This window comes from Xenopus tropicalis, chromosome 5 (genome assembly GCF_000004195.4).
Source record: "Xenopus tropicalis strain Nigerian chromosome 5, UCB_Xtro_10.0, whole genome shotgun sequence".
Classification (NCBI taxonomy): Eukaryota; Metazoa; Chordata; class Amphibia; order Anura; family Pipidae; genus Xenopus; species Xenopus tropicalis.
The window spans coordinates 93,571,953-93,596,806 of record NC_030681.2 but is presented as its reverse complement, the minus strand read 5'-3'; the positions used below and the strand labels follow the sequence as shown (position 1 = coordinate 93,596,806).

At 38.4% G+C, this 24,854-nt stretch overlaps 1 protein-coding gene across 3 annotated transcripts in view; it reads left to right on the top strand.

The window, feature by feature from the left end:
• Window positions 1-24,854, top strand: part of col19a1 (collagen, type XIX, alpha 1) — a 367,958-nt gene that overhangs the window by 112,915 nt on the left and 230,189 nt on the right. For all 3 annotated transcript variants that reach the window (XM_031902344.1, XM_031902343.1, XM_031902345.1), the window contains exon 12: window positions 14,619-14,663. In XM_031902344.1, the coding sequence (XP_031758204.1) occupies window positions 14,619-14,663 (45 nt within the window). The remainder of the gene's footprint in view (window positions 1-14,618; window positions 14,664-24,854) is intronic.

Here is a 24,854-nt window from a genome sequence, read left to right as displayed (position 1 = left end):
TTTAAAGGGGGCCCTGCCGTTAAATAGTTTTTAAACGCGGGCCCCCTTTAAAGAATTACGGGCCCTGCCATTGGTGGCCAGTGGGGATTTTGATTGGTTGCGCCCCGTGCGTACGTGTGACGTCAGTACACACGGGGTGCAACCTTATAAAACAGTGGATGCAGCGGAGAGCTTGTAGACACAGCGGATGCAGCAGGAGGAAGCAGGTGAACGCTGGGGGAGAGCAGGGTGAGCCACAGGAAGCAGGAGGACGCTAGGGAGGGGTTGGAAGATACTAGGGGGGAGCTGGAACATGCTGGAGAGGACGTGGGGGGGGAGCTGGAGGATGCTTGGGAGGATGCTGGGGAGGACGCTGGAAGGGGACTGGAGGATGCTGGGGGGGGGCTGGAGGATGTAGGGGGAGCAGGATGCAGCAGGGAGTTGGCCAGGAACTTGATAAGGTAAGACTCAGCGGGAACGAATGGAGCGCTGGGGGGAGGGGTTGGGGGGGAATGTGACCAGTTTGGGCCCAAGTTTGACAATGAGGGGGGGGGAATGCTACCAGTTTCGGCCACAGTTTGCTGCCGCTGGGGGTGGGTGGGGGATGCTGGTGATGGCGGCCCGGCCCCCAAAAGTCTTAGGGGCCCTTGATACGGCCCCTTGGTTCAGAAGTTTGAGGACCCCTGAATTAAATGTTTTCAGGTTTTTTTTGAGCTTGTCAACTGGCAAATTTGAGTTTTTTTAATAATTGTATTCAATTCAGTTTTTTTATATTTGGATTTTTTAATACTTAAGAAAATATTTGAGTAGAAAAAACATCTGAAACCTCACAAATTAAAATTTATAGTTAAAAAAACTAGAACCATGGTAAATGTTTAAATACTGAATGTTGATAAATCAGCCCACAAGTGTTAATAAAACATGAAATGCTTAAGGGTTCTGGCACACGGGGAGATTAGTCGCCCGTGACAAATCTCCCTGTTCGCGGGCGACTAATCTCCCCGAGTTGCCAACAGTTGCCATCCCACCGGTGACAATGTAAGTCGCCAGTGGGATGGCACACGCAGCGGCGCGATTTTGGCAAATCGCCGAAAATGCCTCACGAGGCAACTCGCAGCGTGTGCCATCCCACCGGTGACTTACATTGTCGCCGGTGGGATGGCAATTCGGGGAGATTAGTCGCCCACGAACAGGGAGATTTGTCGCGTGCGACTAATCTCCCCGTGTGCCAGAGCCCTTAGGCTACCTCTTTACCTCTACCTCTGCAATCTCCTTACCACAAAATCGCATACCTTCTTATCTATCCAGTCAAATTGCAGCTCTTCATAGCAAGGTAGAACTACTCTGAGCGGCACTGTGGTAAAGGACAAACTTTAACCTTCCTCTATCTATACTCTATCTATCCAATCAGATTTCACCACTTCATAGCATGGTAGGACTACTCAGCAGGGTATTGTTGTAAAGGACAAAACATTAACCTTCCTGCCATTAGTGGAATCTGTTCAGTTGCTTTATTGTATAATTATACATGAAACTATTTATATAACAACATTCCTTTTCAAAATTCCACATGCATCAAATAACACAAGATTAAATAAAACTGCTTTTAGTTGATTTTACCACTGCTGACCTCACTTTGAAATCTGTGTATCATCCTTTCACTTGATGCCATTTTTTATTTTGTTTAAAGTGCACTCTAATGTCTGTTTTATTGTTAAGCTAGTGCTAAATCCCATCACACAGTTATCATACATAGCAGCACTTCTTGAAAGAACAAAATATCACTCAGTAACACTTGTGGTTCACAGCCAGTGTGACACTTTCCAGCAGCAAAAAATTTATTTAGAGAAAGCTGAGGCTCCTGTTATTATTTTTTATGGAAAGGGACAACTTATAGATGTTCAGACTTGCCAGTTTGAAATTTTGGTTATGCCAAATGGGCAACAAGTCTCCATTTATGGTGCCCAAATTGAAGACTGCTTAGGGTCCTTAGGGTCCTCAGCTTAACAGTTCATTTTGGGCATTCGTTTGGGTGAGCAGATTGCACCACTTTAATTTAATTAATTAAGTTATAATATGTTGTCCATGTCATAAACCTTTGTGCCTAAAAGCAAATCACGTAGGAGCATCAACCAGGCAGATGCACCGCTTGCAACTGGATGCAGTTAGATGCACCTCTATTGGTTAGATAAATGACATGTTCTTGGAAAGACCTTTTTACCTTATTAGTATCAAGTATAAACTCAAACAGTCATGCAGTATTTGATTAACCTGATGTCAACCTATAGGAGAAAATAAAAGGGGTCATTTATGAACACAAGTGCAAAATGCAATTTCAGGCACAAATCACTTTGTTTTCAACTCATAATGCAGTTTTTTATCCACAAATCAAGTACAACTGCAGCCCCCTTCAAATTTGAGCCCCACATATCAAAACTGACTCTGTTGTAATTCAGTTTCGATGCAAAATGCGTGCACATTGCATCTTTTTTCAGATGTGGGGAACCAAAGCGCTACCACCAGGTCCAGGGTATCAGTAACTCCAGGTTTCCACAGTGTAGTATGCCCAGTTGCACACCATCCATCAGAAGATGGCACAATGGAAGTATTGCCAACCATGTTGCATCAACATGTTCTTTCCATTGGTGGCATTTTATAACAGTATATTAGTTGAAAAAGTAAAAATGTGCATTGCAGCTGTGGAAGGGAAGATGACTGTAATTTGAAGCTGTAACTCACAATAGACTTTCCCTAAAAGTTGTGGCCTCTAGCTTTGCTCTTATACAGTACCTTTATTGCATAGCAAAGAGCAGGCAGCTGTTCCAGGGTCACAGGGAGACCCTACACAATGAAGCTCTCTTATTCTGCCTCTTCAAACATATAGCAAACATTTCACTTTCCAGGGTGCAGCCTAAAAGAAATTATGCAATAAGTACAAATTATTAGAAATAATAGCAATGCGGAAAGCTTAATAGATTGTCTCTTTATTTCAGCACAACTAGTTTTACATGGGATCTTAGCAGCTCTTTTGCATCTGCCAGTGGCTATCATTTAGTTCCTTCCGGCAGTGTCATCTTTTGTCACCTCAAGTCTTGCAGTGTCTGGGCATCCGGATGTTGTGTAACAGCTTTCTCTTCTGTATCAATTTCAGTATTAGGTGTCTAGACTTTCTTACAGCAGTGAGTAATGATGGCTCCAATGACTGCTACACTTTCTACTTTATCAGTGATAAAAGGGCAATGAGCCCCACCTAACTATGTACATAACTCATTTAATTTTTTAATTAAAATAAGATAGCTTGCTAAATTTAGGGAAGATGGATCTCAGTATACTGTATTGTAACGTTATACTCCAAGGATGCTTAGACTGTCAGACTGATTTCTCATTCTGTTTTATGTAACTCTTTGTGGAATTAACTAGGTAACCAGATTTCCCCTAGCTTCAAGGTATGTCAGTACTTTAATTATGAGTCTTTAGAGAATGAGAACCTTGCGACAATGAATTTGCATTTTAATCAAGCAAAATATAAGTCGTGATCAGCACAATTCACATAAATCCGTAAACTGCAGTTAATGAGATTATGAATTGTATTCTATGAACTATCTGAGCTATCTTGGCCTAATTATGCGGGTACAAATACATAAAGTCCCCATGGCAGGAACCTTTATTATCTATTTGTTGATGTTCCTTAGGAAAGACAATAAAAATAAATGAATCCCAATAAATGGCCAGGATTCTTTTTATGGTTAACAATGTCTTTCTCACTTATCATACTATACAGGCCTGGTTTTGTGAGGATCAGATAAAGTCTCTGATGAACATTCATAAAATGATTGATTTTAATGTTATCTCCTTAGGTTTATGTTGTAGTGAGAAATATTTCAAATAAAAGAACTAGTCTGGGGGAGCTTTAGAGTTCTGATTGAAAGCACATATCATCCAAGTCCCAAGTTGTAGGAAATAAAAGTTACATTCTACTTACCAGTAATACAGGCTTTACTCATTCTTACAATACATTTTATTCATGGTTATGCCATTTAGACAGCATTGTATGACATATTTACATTCTAAATAATGTATGCAGTACCATATTAATTTGAACGGTAATCTGCAATCACAAGGAAAGAAATTTGAACAATGTGCTTTAGCAGAGTTTAGACATAGAATTACTAATTACAAAGATTATTATTATTTGAATAAACACTTTTTATTTTTAGTATTTCATAGCAAAAATAGCACCTGCTAATACAGGTATAGGACCCATTATCCAGAATGCTCGGGACCAAGGGTATTCCGGATAAGGGGTCTTTCTGTAATTTGGATCTCCATACCTTAAGTCTGCTAAAAAATCAATAAAACATTAATTAACCCCAATAGGATTGTTTTGCATCCAATAAGGATTATTTATATCTTAGTTGGGATCAATTACAAGGTACTGTTTTATTACTACAGAGAAAAAGGAAATCAGTTTTAAAATTCTGAATTATTTGATTAAAATAGAGTCTATGGGAGACGGGCTTTCCGTAATTCGGAGCTTTCTGGATAACGGGTTTCCGGATAAGGGGTCCGATACCTGTAATAGTGTGAGCATTTTGAGATATTTTAAAATTTGTTTATGATCAAAGTATCATGCTGCTGTGTGATGTGTCAGTCTTTAATTTTATTGGAGTGGATGCTTATATTGGTAAATCATGTGATCATAGAGAGACCATGATTTACAGTCTTTACAGTAACAGATACTGCATGTTCAGGATTATAAACTGGACTGGCTCAAAACTACAACTTCATATGTCATTTGACTTCAGTTGTAGTTCTGCAAGTGCCCTGGTCTGACAGCATTTCATAAATTGTATTTTGTTCATCCACTTCATGAATTACATCACTTCATCTTGAAAACATACTTTTTAGTGTTTCCAGTTTCACACCTCATCATAATTTTATTATGGAAATATATTTTTGATAATTATAAAAAATGGTATAATAGCAATATTTTTTTTTTGGAGGATCGTTTTGTTCAGGGTGCTTACATGAAAGCATTTATTTCTTGTTCATTCTCTGTTTTTTAATGAGTATAAAATTACTAATCTTTAGGCATGACAAAGTCAAGCTCCTGTGTTAAATTAAATTAATAAATTCTCATTAGCAGCCAGAAAAAGGCACATATAATTCTGCCTAATTGGTATATTAGTCAAAAATTAGTCTAAATGCAGTTGTTTAACTTTACACTTACTATGAATGATTTATGGAAGTTAGAAGAGTCTTCTTACACTGTACCAATACAATATCAAAACAGGTTCATTTTTATACAGTATATATACAAGATATTCAAAGTATTTTAAAGTTGTGTGTTTTTGTTTAGGATAACACATACATATGCTAGGGTAGAGATATGTAAACAGTTCCTGTACCTGGGTGCCCCGAGCTGACAAACAAACAATGCAGAAAAATGGAACTAACAGGAGTTACTGAATTAATCTTCAGCTTTATTCTGCTCAACGTTTCAGTCCGTCACAGTGACCTTCATCAAACAAACAGTGCAGCCAGTCCTACCTTAGCAGTAATGCTTATTCCAATGTTTATAACATTTTTTTTTTTTTTTTTAATTTTTAAAGTTTTTATTGGGTTTTGTGACAATCCAACATTTGTGTCAGAATAAAATCTGAGTAAGATTTACAGAAGTAAAGAGGCATATCGTGCAATATTACAAATAATTAACATAATATGCTGTATACAACATAGCATTATATAATTCCAGTTTAAAGGCATCAAAAAGAGTCTGTCCGTTGTCAGGGTAATTTGGCTGCTGGATTGAGTTATTTTTTAACTGGGGAGGATGGGGGGGAAAGGAAACCAGGCAGAGAGATTGTCTGGGGATCAAGGTCAGTTGGCAGTTTACAGCCCTTAATTTAGCATTGAAATTATATAGTGAAAATTCAATTGTCTCAGTTTCAGTTTTGTTTCTCTTTTGGCCTTTTGACCTGCGGTAGGGTCATGGCTCGGCAGGGTCTTCACCCTCGCATTTGTTAGACAGTATTTGCAATATAATCAGTTAACCCTGATCTTTTCCTAAGTACATTCGCCAAAGTCGCCAAGTGGCCCAGTGGTTTTGTTTAGCTTTATGGGAGTCGGTATGCAAGTCCTCAAAGTTGCGAATGTCCTCCATTTCCATTCTGTAATGGTAGGTAATGTTGGGGATTTCCATTTTCTGGGGATTAATATTTTAGCCGCATTGAGTGCGTACTGAGTGAGTGACTTCTTATATAATGAAGTCGGCTGGGTGTTGTGATGTAGTAGTATTGTTGCTGGGTCATTACGGATGTCTAGCTATAGTTTATCATTGCAGATCTGTATTATTTCAGTCCAGTATTCTGCAACTCCTTTGTCCCGTGAAGGATTTAAGTATTATTCCTTCCAAATCTTGTTCTGTAAATTGTATATTTAGCGCTTTTTCCCATTTTAAAAAATGTGATGGTTTCGGGGAGGAGGCAGTTGTTTGTGATAATAGATTTTGATATATAGTGGAGATATTGCGTGAAGGAGGTGATTTTTGTCGGCACAGCTTTTCAAAGGTGGTGTAAAGTTGGTCTCCAGCGTTGCCTTTAAGGATGGGTGAGATGAAGCTTGTTAATTGGTGGTATTTGAAGCGTTCTGAATTCGGTAGAGTAAAGGTGATTTGCATTTGTTCCCATTGGGGTAAAGCGGCTTTAGGACACAAGTGGAAGATTTGTGATATTGTGTCTTGTTGCCATGTCGCAAAGTAGCCTTTTTGTAGACCAGGAGGGAAGGCAGGGTTGTTTGTTAGAGGGATCATTAATGAATGTTCTGATGTTAGTTTATATTTATGTTTGAGTCCCATGTGTCCAGTGCGTAATCGAGCAGAGGATGTCCATTCCGTAAGCCCAGGTGATGTTTAGGTAGTAGCCACGGTAATAGTCTGAGAGGTTGTTCCGCAAATGATTGTTCAATGAGTATCCATTCTTTGTGATGCTCATAGTATGTCCATTCTACAATACGTTGTAGAACGCAGGCCTGATGATACAATTGAAAGTTTGGTAGTCCTAGGCCCCCTTCTGTTTTGGAGCGATGAAGGATGGTTTGTTTGATGCGGGGTGGCTTGTTGTTCCAAATGAATTTGCGGGTTAACTTGTTTCACATAAGAAAAAAGTCAGAGGGTGGTTTTAGTGGGATGGTTTGAAAGATGTATAATAATCTTGGCAACACATTCATTTTAAGGGTGTTGACCCTGCCGAACCATGATAGGGGCATTTTAATCCAGGCATTGATATTAATTTTGATTTCTTGGAGAATAGCTTGGTAATTATTAGAGGCCCAGTCCTTATAAGTAGCCGTTAGAAAAATGCCTAAGTAAGTCAGTTTATGTGCGGTCCAGGGGAAGGAGAACTTGTCTTTAAGGGCTAATACCAAGGTATGAGGTAAGCTAATGTTAAGTGCACTTGATTTGCCATAGTTTATTTTGAAGTTGCTTATTGAGCTGTATTGTTCAATTTCTGTTACCAGGTTTGGTAGGGTTGTAATAGGTTGGGAAAGAGTAAAAAGCAAATCATCTGCATATGCGCAGATTTTGTGTTGGGTTGTTCCAACCTTAATGCCTTGAATATTTGGGTTATTTCGGATAGTTGAGAGAAAGGGTTCTAAAGTTAGGACAAACAGGAGTGGGGAGAGGGGGCAGCCTTGTCTTGTCCGATTCTTAAGCTGTATAAATTCTGAAAGGGTTCCATTTATTTTAAGTCTGGCAATGGGGTTGGAATACAGCGATAGAATCCATTTTAAAGAGTTTTGGCCTAGTCCTATGTGCCTTAGACAGTGAAACATAAAGTCCCACCTCACTCTATCAAAAGCCTTTTCAGCGTCAGTAGAGAGGAGAAAGAGGGGGGTGTTGTTACGTTCTCCAGCCATTATAACGTTGAGTACTTTATTGAGATTGTCTCGTGTTTCTCGTCGGGGAAGAAAGCCTGCCTGATCCGTATGTATTATTTTGGAAAGGCCGGGCTTCAACCGTTTTGCCATAATGTTTGCTAATAGTTTCACATCATTAGTGAAATAGGTCTATAACTGGCTGGAGAAGTTGGGTCTTTCCCTTTTTTTAAAACCAAGCTAATGTGAGCTTCTAAGGAGGTGGGAGACCAAGTATGCCCTTTTTTAATTTCATTAAATGCTTTAGTTAGAGGGGGTAAAAGTAGTGGTTTTAGTGTTTTGTAGAATCCCATTGAAAATCTGTCTGGGCCTGGACATTTCCCCATCGGGGAGTTTTTAATCGCCTGCTCTAGTTCTAAAGTGGACATTTCTATTTCTGTATTGTCTATCCATTCTTGATCACCCTGTCCCATCTGAGAAGCTGCTATATAATTTTCATAGTGAGTATGTAGAGTATCGGAGGGAGGTGGGGGTGCATTTTGGTTTGTGATCTGATAGAGCTTCCTATAGAATTCTGTCAGGATTTTTTGAATCTCCCTAGGAGAGTCGTGCCCAGAGTCTGGCCAGTAGGTGATTTCCTTTTAAATATGTGTTTTTTTTGTTCCTTAAATTTGAGCATTCTAGCTAAAATTTTGCTACATTTATTACCATGATCATAGAACATTTTCTTTAGCAGAAATGAGGCCCTATTGGTCTCTGTTTGTAGTATAGATTTTAATTCCTGGCGGGCTATTGTTAGATCTGTAATAAGTTGAGATGTTCTAGAGGTTTTGTGTGATAGCTCCAAGTTCTTAATGTGTAAGAGTAACTCCTGTTTCTTTTTAGTTCTTTCTCTTTTTATTTTTGCACCCTGTTGTATAGCTATACCTCTGATAAAGCATTTATATGCTTCCCATTCTAGTATGGCATTACTAGCTGTATTAGTGTTATTTTCAAAATATTCCTTAGTTGCTTTGGTTAGGGTTTCCAGGGTATCCGGGTTTTTGAGTAAGCTATCATTAATCTTCCAGGAGAAATGTTTCTTGGATGTAGTGTTGAGTGATAGATCGAGGAATACTGGTGCATGATCTGACCAAGTAATTGAGCCTATGTTGACTTTTTGTATCTCATCTAGTGCCTTATGAGATGAGAATATGTAATCTATCCTGCTATATGTATCATGACTATGCGAATAGAAAGTATAGTTCTTGTCTTGAGGGCAAAAAATTCTCCAGCTGTCTGACAGTTGAAGTGAGTGTAGTTGTCGTTTAATTCGTTTGATTTGCGTGAATGGGAGGGATGATGCTCCTACGGAGCAGTCTAGTTTAGGTTCCAATGTGGTATTCAAGTCCCCGCCTACTATTAAAGTCCCTTCCGCAAATAGCAGCAGTATGTCGTGTATCTTATTCATAATATCCACCTGTTCTTTATTTGGCAGGTAGATTGAGGCAAATGTGTATATTATAGAGTTCAGTTTTCCCTTAAGGGCTCTGGCACACGGGGAGATTAGTCGCCCGCGACAAAACTCCCTGTTCGCGGACGACTAATCTCGAAATCGCGCCGCCGCTTGTGCCATCCCACCGGTGACTTACATGTTCGCCGGTGGGATGGCAGGGGAAGGCAACTCGGGGAGATTAGTCGCCCGCGAACAAGGAGTTTTGTCGCGGGCGACTAATCTCCCCGTGTGCCAGAGCCCTAAGGAATGTATAGTTCCCTTGGGGATCTGTTTTAGTAGCTAAGATTTCTAGTTGCAGATCGTTAGCAAGGACAATAGCTGTGCCTCTGACCTTAGTGAGTTGTGGGGCACTATGTATTATTGTGGAATAATGTCTGTCAAACCATTTCGGAGTCTGGTCTATTTTGTAATGTGTCTCCTGTATTAATGCAACCTGAATCTTGTTAGTTTTTAGTTCTTGGAGCAAGGCCCTCCTTTTCCAGGGTGAGTTTAAACCGTTTGCGTTAATTGTATAAACCTTTAGGTTTGTTGATTTGGGTGGAAATTTGTCTGGTTGAGGCATTGTACGGTGGAGTTCCTGCCTGGGGGGTGTTAGTTAGGATTAAGGGATTGGGAAATGAGGGAGTGTAGGGGTGTAAATACCTTAGGTAAGGAGATTAGATCAGGGAGATAACTGGGGGAAACTAAACTTCGAGATAATATAAGGGATAGGGGGGTGAGGGAAGGGGGAAGTGTGAGTATTCGGAATGAGGGAAGTAAAGTGGGGTGATAGATGGGGGGATGTTAGACCACTAGAAAAACTGGTTTGTCCAGTTGTTTCTGTTTCCGTGGTATAGGAGCGTGCTCCTCTGGGGGGGGTAGGAGTTGGCTAGGGGTCGCTGAGTTTCTTCCGGGTTCCGTGTCACAGACCTTATAGGGGATGTCTTGTTAGAGTCTGGGTCAATCTTGTCTGGTTAGGGAAGTCTTGGCTGGGGATATGTTAGCTTCTAATTGTCCGCTGTCTGACCATGAAAGGTATGGTGCCATCATTTAGCATATTAACATAACATATTAACATAACATAGCATATTAACTTCAATTACTAGTTGTTGACATCAGAATAATAGCATGTAGTGGGAAGGGGAGTAGAGAAGAGGAAAAAAGAAAAAAAAAAGGGGGGGGGGGATCTTTGTTTCCAGAGTAGTTAAGCATATATCAGTTACAGGGGTTGGGGGTATTTCTTTTAGTCTTTACAGATGTTTTTCGGGGTGTCCCCCTGCATTGTAGACACAAAAAAAAAAAGGGGGGGGGAGGGGGAAGGGGGGGGTAAAACCAGCGAGATTGTTCCCCTGTGATTAAGTAAAGGTAGATCAGCACATACATTTTTAAATCTTTAGATCTTAATTATGATAGTAATAATTAAGTATCAATATCAGAAGGGGATAAGTCAATCGTATAGCCTAGTGGGCTTAGTCCCTTGTGATTAAATAAAGGTAAACCAGACTTTTGTAACAGTTATTAAGTATGTACCAGTATCAAGAGGGGATAGGCCATTCGCATAACCTTTTGGGCCTAATCCCCGGTAACTAAATAAGGATAAGCCAAACCCGTGGATCTTTAAATCTTAATTATAGCGGCAGTTGGGTATGTACTGGTGTCAGAGGGGGATAAGCCGTTCGTATAACCTGGTGGGCCTAGCATAAGCCGATATCTCACAGCCGAAGTTGCTCTGGGTTTCCAGATGCGTCTCACGGGCCAATGTAGTTGCTCCCTCGTGGTTGAATATGAGGAGAAGCCGGTTCCTGGGTTGTGGTTTAGGGTATAGTTTAGGTTAGGTTTTTAGGTCTTACAAGTGGCGTTTGTCTCGAGGAACGCTTGGTGAGCGGGCTGGAGATTGTGTGTTAAGTCGCTTCCTCCACTGTCTGGGAGGGGTCATCTCTCGCCTGGGGAGTGGTGTGGTGGGGATCTCTGGTGGGTGGTTCTGAGGGCTTTCCTCCGGTGTCCCCAACACGTAGTTTCGCCAGTCCACAATGTCTGGTATCGGTACGTCCAGATGTTGGCAAAATTGTTCAGTTTCCATGGGGTAACGTATAGCAAAGGTTTTACCACCTTTGTGTCCTAGTAGGGCAAAGGGGAATCCCCATTTGTATGATATCCCCCGCTCCCGTAGCATCGTGGTTAGAGGTTTTAATAAGCGACGTTGATTTATAGTGGATAATGCCAAGTCTTGATATCGATTAATTGTGTTCTCTTTAAAGTGTATACCGTTTGTGTTACGGGCTTTCTGTATAATTTGCTCTTTTATCTCAAATCGAGCTAGGCAGCACAGTACATCGCGGGGAAAGTTGGCTCTCTGGGGGCCTGCTCTATGTATTCTCTCAATTTGTATTTCCGGGGTTTTAGTATCATTCAGAACTTCCAAAAATAGTTTATTTGCAACCTCGCGTAGCTCATCCTGCGGTACCGATTCGGGTATTCCCCGAATTCGTATGTTGCACCTGCGACTACGGTTTTCCAGATCTTCCGTATGTCGTCTTAGGTCCAGGATAGCTTGGTCATGTTTTTGTATAGATTTAGTATTAGCCAGCGTGTCTGCTGTTAGATTAGTGATACTGTCCTCCATTTCTCCTAGCGTGTCCCTTACATTGATTAGTTCTTGTTTAAGTGCTGCCATTTCCGTGTATATAGTATGTTTAAGGTCCGTACCTAAAGTTTGCAGGTCAGCTTTGCGTGGCATTTGTGCAAGTATATTAAACCCCCCCCCCCAGATTACTGCCTACCTCCGATGCTGTATCTGAGACTGCCTGTGATTCTGGGCTGGTGCAGGGCCTTTCCATCAAGCCTTTCCGCCATGTTGTCTCTGTCCGGCGGTTCAGAAGTTTCCTGTGAGCGAGGGAAAAACTGCTTGATGCCGCCTGTTAGAGGTAATTCTTTGTGCCTGGGATGGTTAGCGGTTGTTATATGTTTACTGTGTTTCCCCATCTTGTTTAAGATTGCCAGAAACTGCTTCTTTTGCTGTCTGTGCCACGGAGCTCAGTGTAAGTGCGTCTTACTCCCGCGCCATGCAGCCACGCCCCCCTGTTTATAACATTTTTGACAGTAACATCAGTGGTTATAGAACACATTAAATTAGGTATTGTGAAATTAAATTTTGTTTCTTTAATATAAGCCCATATTCCACTCCATTTTTTTCTGAAGAATTTGCTATATGGCAGCCAGGGACATTTTAGATATGTTACACCGATGTAAATAACCTCTGCTTGCATCTCAAGATTTCCTCTCACGACTAAACACAAGCAGTAACTGCTTTTCTTTTTGCAATCACTAGCATATGTAAGAAAAAAACTTGAATAGGTGAATGGCAATCACAAAAGACAATCACATTGTTCCATTCATTTAAAATGAAGCTATAAAATCCCTACTGTTTTAAAAAAACTAAAAAATTTTTTTTAAATCAACTTGCTTGTACGCTTCAGATAGATCCCCAATTGACTTCTATACATATCCCAATATATGTATATCCTTATAACTGGACAATCTCCCATGTCATCCCTTCCAAAGAAAAAAGTGCCACATTTGTTTTTCTGTCTTGGCCTCTGTGACATTATTTTTGTGAAGCACAGGAGATTACAGATCTTGTATGGGGTTACTTCTGACCTAAGGGACCAAATCTTTAGAAATATTTTTTTTAAAACTCATATATCAACCTAATAAAAGCCAATAATAAAGACTGGACATGTCATTTTTTTTTAACTTTATTCTGTGGAAGAGAGAGCTTGTATCCTTTCTCTGTGACTGGCACATTAATTGAAATGAGCTGTGTTTGATATTATATCATCTCTTAATGCATGGGTTAAAGTAAAGGGCAGATAGGAGACTGTATAAGAATTACCCTTTCATACCTTATTGCCTGTATGCATATTTATTGTATTTTTTTCATTACTCTGTTTCATTTTCATTACCTATTTTACAGTCTAGAGGCGCATTGTTAGATTTAATTTGAAAGGTTGTCTGGATATATTACAGGTTAGGGTCTCCTAAAAGGTGGTATTATTCTCTCACATTATAAATCCTGAAAATAGATAAAAGACACATTCAGCACTTTGAAAATCATTACATGTGGTGCCAAAGGTCTCAGTACTCCTTGAAATGATCACAAACTTTAAATGAATTTAAGAGACCTAAAGGAGATATAATAATGGTTCAGGAGACACACTTCAGGAAAAATAAAATGGCAGAATTTTCCAACTTTTATTATAACTAGACCTTTCATAATCCTTTTATTACAAGGAAAAATGGGGTCAGTAGACTGATGCAGAGAAACTTCTAATTAGACAGAAAAGAAACAATGATGGATGGGAAAAGTAGAATCCTCTCTAAGGGGAAAGCAGGTGTACAAAACTTCACACTTAATTTATATGCTCTTTCTGTAACTCTGGGAGGAAATCTGGCTCAAAGGCAGGCTTGAAATCACAAGAACTTCAGTTTCAAGCTCGCAGATTAGGCATTTAGTACAACCGAGAACCAGAAGAAAAGCTGTATTTACATTATATTTGTTCAGGATTCACTGTTTTTACAAGCCTCAGAAGGTTTCTGCATTATTTCATAAAAAGAGTGGGGGGAAATTATTTAACTGTATGATACAAATTAATTTATATTGAGACATATACGATACTAATCTCAGGGCAAGACTGTGAGAAAGTTTCCTTTTTAATAGGGGTCATTTTTGCAATTTTGGGTAATGCGTCAAAAAAATTGACCTCCATAGTTGACCTCCAAAATGTGTTGCTACACAGCATTTCCTATTTTTCATGTGTGAGTGTCATAATATATTAAAAATATATGAAAAAAAAGTCTTCACATCCATTGGCGAGTCTGGGAGCTATAAAAGTCACATTTGGCTTGTGACCCTCTGGTTGCACTGCACTTTTATCCAAATGGTTATAGGCAGCACTCCATTATTTCATTAAAACACCTTTATTATCCCAATGCAGGCAAGAGCAACATTTCAAGCATAATTTTTTATCAAGCTGGACTACACTTGTAGACAGTAGGGGTCATGACCATGGGGGCACAATTGCAAGAGCACTAAGGGGCACAAGAGTGCACTCCTTGCTCCGTGCTCATCCCTTGCTGATTGTGGTGTTTTTCTGTACTTTTTACTAGGGAAATGCAAATGAAGCCTAGTGTGTAGAAAGATTGATTTTCTGTAGAAACAAAACACAAAATTATAACAATTTTACAAACCCTATTTGTATAACGCACAATCTTTTTTTAATCTTGAATATAGGGAGAACCTGGTCACAATGGAAGCAAAGGAGAAAAAGGAGAAATGGTATGTTTTAAGGATTGGTTTCACAGTAATGCTATGTACAGGTAAATGTATGTGTATTTAGTGCCACTGCTTTGAACTACTTCAGTTAACTTTCCACTTAACTTTTCTTATGTTTATTATTGTGTCTGAGAACAGTTGCTTTCTGACATGTGTTCACTCTTGTACAGTAGGCCTCTGTAGGAGAAGTGACAATAAAGACTGAAATAAATAAAGAAGGCAACATAATCAAAGTCTTAATAGACTAAAACTCATTAAATGCCTTTATCTACAGGCTTACTAATCATCCAGGGCTGAAATGTGTCTTAAGTAATCAAACATAATTAAGTTTTCCCCACATTTCCTGGCATCATTAGCGGCATTTATATTGGCCTTAACCACTTCATTTTCCTTTTTTAATTTTTTCCCTCACTTAAAAGGCTCATGCCAAAGTCAACCATACTTATTAAGGAAGATGAGAATTCCTCAAAGAGTAGATTTAACAAATAATTTTGTTTTTCTCTTTTTCAAAATTTTGGACTCTAAACAAATAGATATTCAAAGACAATTTAATTCTACTTTCTGAAATGATACTTTCTGAAGACACCCAAATTACTTAACAAGTATTAATTAAACATTTTATGTTAATTGAATGTGAAATTAAATTAAATATAAACAAATGAAAATGTAGGTAAATAAAATGTTAGAAGCACAGAGAGGGCACTGCATTTTGTACAAAATGGACTGATTCTTTTCCCCCCAAATTACCTGTTGACATCCTCATGGATGAGAGGATGGATTCTGAGATGTTGCATTTGGCCCTACTATGTCACACCAAGACAAATTATTTTCTTGATATGTAAGATACAAGCTTGAGTGTATATATGAGTATGCAATGCAGTTTTGGACCCCAGTCCTAAAGAAGGTTATTAATGGGCTAAAAAAAGTTTAGAGATGTGCAACTAGACTGGTAAAAGGGATGGAACAATTAAACTATGAAGAAAGACTAGTTGTTGGAGCAGATAGCGGGGGGGGGATCTTTTTACACAGAACGGAACAAAGAACCAGAAGCCACCCGTTTCGACTTAAGGAACTGAACTTTAATTTGATGCAATGAAAATGGTTCTTTAAGGTGTGGGTAGTGAGGTTTAGTATATCCTGCTGGGTGATTTTTTGATTGCAGATTTTATAAAGACCCTTTAAAGTTCTTGGACAAACATAATTCCCATAGCTAGAGTGATCTTAAGATCTTCAGTTAGTATTATTATGTTTATATATGTATGAATATTCACATTTGGAGAGTTTGAACTTGATGGACTTTTGTGTTTTTTAAACCTAAATTGGCTATGTAACTTTTACTTACAAACTTTACTTCTTCAAGAATGTGTTTCCTCCTTCTTACTATGTACATTTATGTACATCTTTAACTGCATTAGTACAATATGAAATGAAAATACCCCCTTCTGATTGGTGGTGTTTAGATTGTAAGAGACTGACATGGCACTCACACTGAATCATAGAATCTATTTTTGTTGCTACTGGACTGATATCCCAGTCTGCTATGCACGTATATACACAAAACAATTATAAATAACATTTTTCTTGTGTTAAGTCCCTCCCAAGCACAGAAAAAGCTTTCCATGAGACATGTCTCTTATCACTTAAAAAAGAAAGGGGCATTTCTCAACCTTTTAAGTACAGCAGAAATCCTGAGGTTTTCTCTCACCTTACGCACTTTATATCAATTGCAGATTGGTATCCCTGTGGGCATGGTTTATTAATATCATATTGGTATGGTCCATCGGGTAGCCATAAAGCATTATGTTTACACATGCCTGGATAGATATATTTGCATTTAACAATGTATCAATAATTTGCTGCAAAAAAAAAGACTTTGGGGTTTGCACACAATCCTCACTGTGCTTAACTCCAAGAATTGTTTTCAAGGATTATATTGCATAAAAAGTATGTGTTTTAGGTACTTTAGGTGCATTAGTAAAACAGCTGCGAATAATTCAGAGTAAACTGTAGATTGCAATGAAATATACAACAATATACTATTTGTCAAATTCACGTGAATACCCCAATAGTTGCTTTTTGAGCCTGAAAATAGATTCAAGTATTTCTATGATTTATTGTGCTTGTGGCAAACTTATACTACTGGAACTATTATCTTTCTTAGAAATGCAAATTACTATATCCATATTAAACTATAAAGAGGACACCAATATGAAACACCTTGGTTTATGCACCTTTTTAGTGGGATATAAAGCTCCGGGCAAGCTTCTGGTATATTTGCAGTGTTATCTTCTGCATTTCCGAAACAGCCCTTTTTGGCTCTCCGTGTTATCTGTTAAGCTTTGCAAATAGGTTTTGATTTCTTGAGATGGCCACCTTTCTCCTGCTTGAAATTACTTGTTAATTATTTACAAGTGCCTCAACAGCTGTGTCAGATTTTTTTGAGATTTGAGACATGTTAGTTGATGTCATGGATATAAATTTGCAGTTGCTGCTGTCATTCTTTTGCTGTAGTATTACAGAGATCAAGACTAGGGTGCAGCAGAGTACTGTAAGGAAAGACATGCTTTATGCAAGGGAACTATTCCTATTATGTATATGATCATTTGCCTTTGATTAAGCTTTAAATAATGCAGGATACATTTCCTTCTTAGCTTCCGTTCCATAACTCTTCCTATTTTTAAAACTGTTTATTAATCATTCCTGGAACTTTCCCTGCTTTACTTACTTATGGTACAGTGGGTAGTTTGAGGCTCATTGTTTAGAATCTGAAATAAAACACCAAGAATTACACTTAAATCACTTTGACTAACATGGAACCACTGTTAGCAGCCACTGCCCATGTGCAAAAAAAAAAAACACATTTTTCAGTGGTCGTCAGTGGAAAACAACCCTTAATATTTTCTAGCATTTTTATTATTAATTCAAAGTGCTAGTGATCAAAAGGTTCTAGGGGCCATTTACTTTGACCCAGGATGAAAAATCAATAACATTAATGGGGTTATGTAATAAAAGACATTAAGTTTGCCCAAGAGCAGTATCCCATGGCAACCAATCAGCAGGTAGAATTTACTGGTCATCTGATTAAAATCAAACATTTTATTGGTTGCTGTGGGTTACTGATCCTGGGCAAACTTTGTGCCTTTACATATGGGGACTAGTGACAAAAAATCACTCCCCTTAGTGCCCACTTTTAAAGAATTTGTGTCAGGGGTCTAGCTGCCCTCTGCACCTTGAACCATATTGGAAATCTAGCGGAAGAGGCAGGTGGTAATTACAGGGCCATTGTGAGGCCTGCACACTCCCTAATTGGGGTCTGAACACCCCACCTTCTGGTAGGGATGCAGATAGGGCTCTATTCATGTGGGGAATGCAGGATTTTGTGTTCTGTTTTATAGCACAGTCCTGTAGCATGTTTTAGGGTGCAGGGTGCAAATTTCAAAATGCATGGTAGATTGCACCCTGCCCTGCACTTAATGACTGACCCCTTCTGAGTGCAAAAGCTCTAACCTGCTTTCTACTTTTACTTAAACTATTCTTAACTTTAGCTCTGTCTCAGGCCACTTTGCTTGTGTTTCAGTTGCAAGTGACACTGTTTAGAAGATTTCCTACTTCTTCTCTCTGGTGATTACACCCTTTGCAGAAGCTTTACTGCTCTATACCTAGACAAATCAAACACAGACTAAGTGCTTGCATGCTCCAAAGGTAGTCCTGGGCTCAAGCCAAGTCTGTGCTGGCAAGCACTGCTAAAACCAGACATGAACCTTTCCTGCAAAGCATCATTACTAGTGAGGAATACTACAGGCTCTTTCAAATAGAATTAATTTAACCTGCATAACTTCTGAAAAAGCAGGTCAGACCCAAATGCCATTAAATAAAATTAAGATTGCTATGTAGACAAATGATTCAGTCACTTTGTTGTCCTTTATCATTAGAGCATGCTGTATTTTAAACAGCACAATAAGACAAGTGAGCTCATTTAAAATGGGGATCCAAGGTGCAAAGAAAAAAAAAGAAAGCAAATCGACTGTTTATTTTCCCCACAAAGCACCCCAAGTCACATGCTGACAGGGGCAATTTTTTGTGCTACTTCAATGGAGCCTTGTAGTACTGCATACAGGTAAGTGACCATCCTCTTTTACACCCACTTTATTTAATTCAAATCTTGTTGCCATGCATATGTAATGGACACAAATACATTGTTGGTAGAATATGAAGCAGCACAGTGGGTAGCACTTCTGCCTTGCTGTTCTGGGGACCTGGATTCAGTTCTATTCTTGGACTCTGCCTCTGTTCTCCCTCTGCCTGTCTGTGTTTCTCAAAACACATGTTAACTGGCTCCTCGTGACCCTTCTGTTTTTGAACATGTAGGGACCTAAGATTATAAGATGAAGTTGGTTAGTGAATGCTGCATATACTGTAAGTAACAAGGAAATTAAAAAAAGTTGCAACATATTATTTTTTAACAGTTTACAATCCTGCACAATGCAAACTATTTTAATTTCAGATGACGTAAGGGTAGTGATGAGTAAATCTGTCCCATTTCGCTTTGCCATAAAATTCGTGAAACGGCAAGAAAAGTTGCAAAGCGGCAAAAAATTTGTGCAGCAAATTTTTCCACTGCGAATTTTCACGGAAGTTTCACAAAACAATTTGCCAATGGCGAAATGTGGAAATTCGCTGTGAATCCATGCCTAAAAAAAAAAATTTGCTCATCATTAATTAAGAGGTCATCAGTGATAAATATTGTACATTTACAAAACAGACCACAGAGAATACTAAATGGATAGTCAAAAAACAGAATAAAAATAATATTCTCAATATTCTACATTAAAAGAAGCTTAGAAATTGCATGGTAGAGGGTTAAAGGAGAAGGAAAGGCTAAGTCACTTGGGGGTGCCAAAATGTTAGGCACCCCCAAGTGACTTTAATCGCTTACCTTGTACCCCGGGCTGGTGCCCCTGTTAGGAGAAAATTGTACCAGCCCGGGGTACCTGTAGCGAGCATTTCCTCCTTCCGTATTCACGCTGCCGACAAATTCCTGGGACAATCACATGCGCAGTAGAGTGAAAAGTGGACTTTATAGTTTAAGTTCGGATTTTTCACTCTACTGCGCATGCGAAGCAGGAAGGAGGAAGCGCTGCAGCTACCCTGGGCTGGTGCTGTTCTCTCCTAATAGGGGCACCAGCCCGGGGTAAAAGGTAGGCGATTTAAGTCACTTGGGGGTGCCTAACATTTTGTCACCCCAAAGTGACTTAGCCTTTCCTACTCCTTTAAGGGGATATATGATCACCCTATAAAAATAGTATAACTTGACCATATAATAATCCCTCTGATGCCTTAGTTACCAGTCCAGATATGTCCAGAGGGCACTGGCAGATACACTTCAACAAAGTTTGGAGTTTTTTAGTAGGAAAATACTAAGGATACTAAAATTAACCCTTTAGCACAAAGTTGGACTAGAGATTGGTCTGATTGGCCCCTTGAAGCTAGAGATTTTTATTTTGTTTGATGCAAATGTGACACTACTTTGGCTCACCTAGATATTATGCAGAATTTTTTCATCCTTATGCAGCTCTGTATTTGGTGATATATAAAAATATATTTTTTAATAAAATAGAAGAACACAAATTAAAACATGAAGGCAACATTTCTCAGCCATTCTTGGCAGGTACCAGTAGTAACAGTAACAACAGGTTTTTCAGTAACAATAGAAAAGTGCCTTATATGCTTTTTTATATAATATACTGTTACTCTGCACTGGTAAAGTATGTGTGTTTGCTTCTGAAGTGCTACTATAGTTTATATAAATATGCAGGTTTATAGGTAGGGGCAGCCAGTCAAGCTGAATATAACCTATAAAACATTGTTATACATAGCAGGTAGACGATAAGCTATGTAGAATGCCGTGGTTTTAGTTCTTACACAGGAAGATAGAGGTGAAACCTTTGTCATATAAATAGCTATTTGTAGGTGCTGAATAAACAACAGATAATCTTTAAAATGTCAGTAAAATATTTTCACTTTTTCACAACTGTTCCTTTAAAGGAGAAGGAAAGGCTAGTAGTTAATCTCAAGCTGCAGGCATACCTTTAGTTGTCTCAATATTGCCCTTAAGTCTCCCCATATTTCACCTGTTCAGAAAATCAGAAGCCAAACAGGAAGAAAAAACGCTGAGCTGTGTAAAGAAAGTTCCCATAATGCCTCACTCCTGCACCGAGACCCAGACCAAGTGAACATTAAGACACGAACGCTCGGAGCGTTCATTCGCGCGAAAAATTCGGAAAGGTTCTGCCACTGGGATTCAAACTCATGTTTTAATGAATGTGCCCCTATGAGTCAGCTTCCTGCTGATTGGCTCAGATCCACATTCCTAAGGGGGGGGGAGTGAGTTCTTAGCATTCTTGAGGGAGAGGGGGGAGCAGGAAAGAGCAGAGAGCAGAAAGCTAACTAATCTTTTTTCAGAGAAGTCAGTGCAGCGTTTCTGTGAGTGCTTATGGCTGTATTTACATAGACCTTTCTGATAAAGCTTACTTAGTTTTTACCTTTCTTTCTCCTTTAAGACACTGCTTTATAAGCCAAAACTAATGGTCATTCTTTTATCAGAATTGTCTTTTACTGCTTTCTTGTGAAATTGCTGCTTGCCTAACCATGATGCTTTTAGATTCTTTTAACTACTACTGTATCTGCACCAGTGGCCAAACTATGCATTGGAGTCCCATACAACATGGGTGTTTATTTACAAGTCATAGTTGAGACTTGTGTCTCAATACACTTTAATGAAGTTTGGGGAAAAAAGAGCTTAGCAAAATCTATTGTTTTTATTAAAGGGGTTGTTTACCTTGAAATTAACTTTTGGTATGATGTGGAAAAAATATTTTGAGACAGTTTGCAATTGGTTTTATTTTTTATTTTTTTTTTGTAGTTTTTCAGATATTTAGCTTTTTATTTAGCAGCTCTCCAATCTGGATTTTTAGCAGCTGTCTGGTTGCTAGGGTCTTGTTTACCTTAGCAACCAGGCAGTGGTGTGAATACGAGATTGGAATATGAACAGAATAGGGATTAAACAGAAATAAAAAGTAACAATTAAAAATAAAACTGTAGCCTCACAAAGCTAATTGGCTACTGGGTCAGTGATCACCATGTGAAAGCTGGAAAGAGGTAGATGAAGAAGGCAAATCATTAAAAAAACTATAACAAACACTTAATGAAAACCAGTTGCAAAGTTGCTAGGAATAGTACATTCTTGGACATACTAAAAATTATAAGTTGAACCACATTTTAACCAACTGTGGGGTCTGCTTCCTCTATAGTTACACCACTGGTTCTGACAATATAAGTACCTTTATCTCAGGCAAAATATTTCTATGATTTGAAAATAATTTTTGACAAGCACAGTTGCATATCAAACATGAGTATATCTATTTTCACAAATTATTTTACAGTATAGAAAGGATGAGTTTATTAGATCCTATAAGTACATGGTGGACGTCATATGGAACTCTATATGGTGGTCACCGATTGACCAACCAGTTTGACATCTAATATGTATAGTATGTGCATTCAAGTATCTGCTCTGCCATATGATTGTAGCAATTACATTATATCTTTGAATGGCTTTGCCCATGTCAGTATCATCTTATACAGTATATATTTATTATCCACAACCTTAGAACAGCCCAATTCAGCTGTACAGGTATAATGTCTTTTTTATTATACATTCATTTGCAGTAAGGAAATATATCTATATATATATTTTTTTTTTTCACAGACAATAGCAAATGCTCAATGTATAGTTAAACTCCTTTGAGCATTTTCTAAAAAGAAAAATGTTTTCAAAGTTGAAAGTCATCTTAAAATTATGAAGGGCCAGAAGAAAAGAAAAAAAAATGCACGCATAATTTAAACCTAAATAAGAAAAACCGTGTCTTGGATTTTTGATATATCATGTTGTGTATGGAATGTAGGGTGCACTTGAACATGTCGCCTTTCATCTCACTGGGCTCATAACTCAATGCCTATTGCAGTAAAACCACAACAATGAAATGCAGTATGAAGTATACACCTGAGACCATCATTATTGGCTGCGAAATGTTGGTGGTTATAAAAGTAGGACTGCACAGAATGTTTATTGTTCAAGTCATTCAACAATGCACAGCTAGAACTCATTGAACTGTGGCCAGAACATAAGGTTGCCTTTATTGAAAAGGTTCCTCATTTGTGTTTGAGACTTATTCTATATTTAGGTGAAAATCAGACCTAGCATTGATTTTTCCATGAACACCATTTCAATCTCCCTGTGTAATTGTACAAAAATGCATGTAAAGGAGAAGGAAAGCTGATACATTTTATTGCCAATAGATTAGTCACAATAGTGCAAGCTAGAATGCTTTATTCTGCAGACTACTTTACCATACCTGAGCCATTGAAGCTTACTCTGTTTGTTTAAGATAGCAGCTGCCATTTTAGCTTGGTCTGACTTCACTTCTAAGCAGCAGCCTTCAGGCAGGGATCAGCTCTCAGCTCAGCTTACAGCAAAGAGGGTAGGGTGAGAGAGCAGAGAGGGGAGGAAAAAGACAGAAAAGGGAGGGGAAGGGAGAAGCAAACTGAGCAGGCTTGTGCTGTGCCATAAAGGATTTTTCTGTGAAAAGGAAGTCTGACACAGAAGATCATGTATACAGACTAGAAGGAAAGAAACGTGGCGTTTCTTTTGTTTCTTTTCACTAAGGGCTCAGAGCAGCAGTTCTGTGTTTATGGCCTTTCTGATAAAGTGTTTAGACCTTTCTGATAAATCATACTTTGTTTTTACCATTCCTTCTCCTTTAAGCCTGCTAGAATATAGTTCCATAACATACAAATTGGCCAAGTGTGTTGGTTTTTTAAATTCTGTCTTTTAACAATATTTTGTAGATGGAATAATAAAGAGTCACAGTAAATTGAAAAAGTTTACTAAACAATCCTTGAATATAGCTTTTGTATCATAAACTCTCTTCAGAACTTCCCAACTGTATAGCAATATTCACAACTTTATAGTAACATGGTTTTTAATTTTTTTTAGAATACCAAATAAAAAAAATTATCGTACTACTACAGTGTACTATCATACTAATTTTTTCAGTTACTTCTGAATTGTATCATTTCTTTATTTCAAAGAAGTGAAGGAGAGACTAGTGGGGGCATTTAATAAAGCTTGATTTTTCCAGTTCAGGTTTTTGTTTTTTTTATCAAAAACTTAGTTTGGATTTTTTGAAACGGAAGAAAAATTTGATTTTTTTTGTGAATTATTTTGCAACAAAACTGCAACAATTCTGCTAACATACACTAGCTAAAACCTGGCGACATCATGTAGAAGTGAATAACAGATGTCTTTTTCTTTGCTTTGTGATTTTAAAGTTTTTCTGTGTTTTTTTGATGCAGGCTTTTCGTGCGACAAGTTGAAAAAGTCAGTTTTCACAAAAAAGTTTTCACATTTTTTTCCACGACTTTATGCTTTTTCAATTAAAATTTTTTTAGTAAATGCCATTTGTGGAAATGAGTTTAGTTGTGGTTTTAAAATGAGATAAAACCAAGAAAATCCAAATGTTAATAAATCCCCCTTAGGAGTTGATGTGGGTATTGGAGAATTACATACTGTGTATCATATGTGATGTAATGTGCTTATACCACCCACAGAGTAGCAGATGAGGATCAGGGGTGTGTCAGAAAAGAGCTAAGATGCACCCAGATCAGATCCTTTACCGTTATCTTAATTTGTGAGTTATCCAGATGGAATTTTCTTTCATGAGCATGGTATTCTAATAACCTCTCTTGTATAAAAATCCATTTTTTCTTATATATGGGGTACATATGGGGTCATAAAGACCCATAACCCATATAAATCAGATGCTTGCATTCAATCAGGGGATCTGTAAATCTTGCCTGCTGGTTGGTTACTTATAACCCATATAAATCAGATGTTTGCTTTCAATCAGGGAATCAGTAAATCTTGCCTGCTGGCTGGGTTACTTATGGGTTACTAGACCCGGTTCAGATTTTGAGACTTATAACTCATTACACCCATAATTTGGAACTTTTCCTGTAAGCAGCAACAATTCTGACCACAAGATACCATACTTGCTGAGGCGTTGTTTTTTAAGGTTAAACCTCTTGTAAAGTGGAAAAGCAATGCTTTCCTCAGCCTCTTTTATATTTTTAAAG